The sequence below is a fragment of the Tigriopus californicus genome, chromosome 10, assembly GCF_007210705.1.
Source record: "Tigriopus californicus strain San Diego chromosome 10, Tcal_SD_v2.1, whole genome shotgun sequence".
NCBI classification, from domain to species: Eukaryota; Metazoa; Arthropoda; class Copepoda; order Harpacticoida; family Harpacticidae; genus Tigriopus; species Tigriopus californicus.
This window is the reverse complement of record NC_081449.1, coordinates 14,949,658-14,952,130: the sequence shown is the minus strand read 5'-3', so window position 1 is coordinate 14,952,130 and position 2,473 is coordinate 14,949,658. Positions and strand designations below refer to the sequence as shown.

Genomic DNA, 2,473 nt, shown 5'->3' with positions numbered 1-2,473 from the left:
CCAACAGTGTTGGGAACCTGACCTTTCCGGAGGTGATGTCCGGACACAAGTTGTCCTTCCCGGTCAAGGACTTGCTAACACCTTATTGTCCTTGGCCCGACATCCCTTCGGAGTATTGGCGGTCACGTACCTTTGTCCGTCTCCCAACCAAATGCCATCAGCGACGGGAGTTGACAAAGGATCTGTTCAATCTGGCCCATCCGCTCTTCTGCAATAACCAAGATTTTCATCACTTACCTCTACCTACCTGTCTTTGTACTATCTGCAACTCACCTCTTACCTTTTTTCATGTGCATTGAACCAATTCTAGTCATACTCATTGTGATATCACTTTCTAGTCAACTATTTTATTGCCTTTACGTTTTTGACATTCTTCTTGTTTTACCATTTTGTATAATGTATATACATCAGATTTTATTTTATAGTTACTTTTACGCCATGGCGTGACCAAGAGTCGCAATAAAGATTATTATTTAGACGCACATTTTGGCATCCCTGTGAAGACAGCCGGAAGCAGGGTTGCGTTATCAAGGATTGTCAACCTTCCGGCCAGACTAATTTGTCATTTTAAAGGGCTTAAAAACTAGATTTTTTTAAAAATTGCACCCGATTCATATTCTTGCTTAGTTTGAAAACAATGAAGTAAATAAACCAAAAATCTCAAGCGCGTACTCTTCTACTATAGTGGCTCTAGCCACATTTATATTTTTAGGTGTTTCTCATCAATCCAATGGATGGTTTTAGTCCTTGAAACTTGCAGACTGTGAATGTAGCTCGTCATCAACTTTTGGCGACCATAATTTGAAAGATTGATCAAGTTTGAATCAGAAATATCTCTCTATTGCCACTAGTTGAATCATGCTATACGTAGTATACAGACGAGTCTTTGAGGATGTTACAATTCTGGGGGAAAGAAGCTCACCCTAAAAATTTGCTTGTCGATAATGAACAGAAGATGTCTTGCTTGAAGCGGGCGCACAGCCGCACACCAAGTTTGTCACCTTGCAAAACGTAGGTGACCAAATGATGAATGAACGTTTGCCATTCTTTTGAAGGAATGCCATTTCTTCTCATTGCGCCTGTTCAAGGGTTTTTGGGGTATCTAAATTGCAAAACCGTAATGCCATTTGTTCATAATTTTGATAAATCTTGCCACAATTTCATTGCCATTCCACACTAAGTTTTTTGAGCCAGTTGTTAGATCAGGCTGAAAATTAAAGCACATCTTTGTAGCGATCTGCGGTCCATGTCATTTGAAAGGAAAAAGCATTGCACTTGCGCGGACTCAACTCCGAAATGCCAATTCTAGCTCCTAGCATGGTAGTCCATATATATTCCAGTGGTTCATAGTTGCAACTTAGACGTAGGATTGGCCGTGGCTGGCTAGGCCTAACTGTGCCCACTCACATCCACACCTGGACGGAATAACGTATAAGAAGTGGATGGTAGGTGGCACACAACCACCACTCACTGCCTGTGGGGCTGTGGATATTTTGGCACATAAAAAGGCACTAGTGTACCTGTCACAGGTTTGACAGAAAGACGACTTGAAAGCCAGTCCACTTCCAATAAGGCCTATCTGTAGAAAGTAATGCCGCCTGTGGGGAAACGTTAAACGTGTTGGTTTTAACTTCAGTTCAGACCCTTGACTGGCCATACTCTGGTTTTAGATTGGCGTAGACAATTAAAAAAAACCTGACACAGAAGCTTGGGCAACGTCAGGTCCGAGACTTTATTGTTTGAGCTCGGGGATGTCGCTCATTCTTCTTCACAATTTGACAGAAGTTTGCCGAAAACACTGTTATCTAAGTTCAACTCTCAGAGAATTGACGTAATAGTAAGAAAAGAAAACTGCATGTCACACCCACCATTTTTATGATTTCATTTTCAATCTGATGCAGTGCCACCCAGAACCATGTTGCCTAGCAAAACATCTTTAGCTCCCAAACCACTATTTTGTGTTTTGATTGTCACGCATGTTGGAAATAGGAAATGAGCCCTCCTATACTTATCCAACCATTGCAGTCGGTTGGCAGAAGTATGGGCAATCTTGATTTATGTTCATTCGCAACCATCGACCAGTTCAGGCTGTTGTCCCACCGTATATCGGGTGTCAGCCCCACCGTTTGGCCTCTTTCTCGAATTCCTCTGACCCAATGCGTGGTCTAAAGCTAGGCAGCCCTAACCGAGGGCCCCTCTGAACAACAGTAATAATAATAAAGAAGGCCCTCAACTGACTGACTGTCTCTGCTTGCTTATTCTCCTACTCATATCCAAACCCGGGCTGGCAGGAAACGCCTTGAGTGGGCCGCATGAGCTGGAGGAATCCGTGATTTTTGGCCATGACCCGTGACACGCCCCGTTCCGGGTCTCCCCCCGTCAACGACCCTACGGATCCGGTGCACGGCCTCCAGCCGAGCCAGCGTCACGCCCTTTTGCCCCATCGACGCCCGCCCGGCGAACCCACCCACCC

The 2,473-nt window shown here is 44.4% G+C and overlaps 1 protein-coding gene across 1 annotated transcript in view; it reads left to right on the top strand.

Annotated features, from left to right (window-relative positions):
- Positions 1-2,216: 2,216 nt before the first annotated feature.
- The window catches only part of LOC131888314 (E3 ubiquitin-protein ligase TRIM37-like), a gene marked incomplete in the record, with an annotated part of 5,038 nt that continues 4,781 nt past the window's right edge, over positions 2,217-2,473 (top strand). Inside the window, 1 exon segment of the mRNA XM_059237147.1 lies at positions 2,217-2,473. Coding sequence (XP_059093130.1) covers positions 2,343-2,473 — 131 coding nt within the window.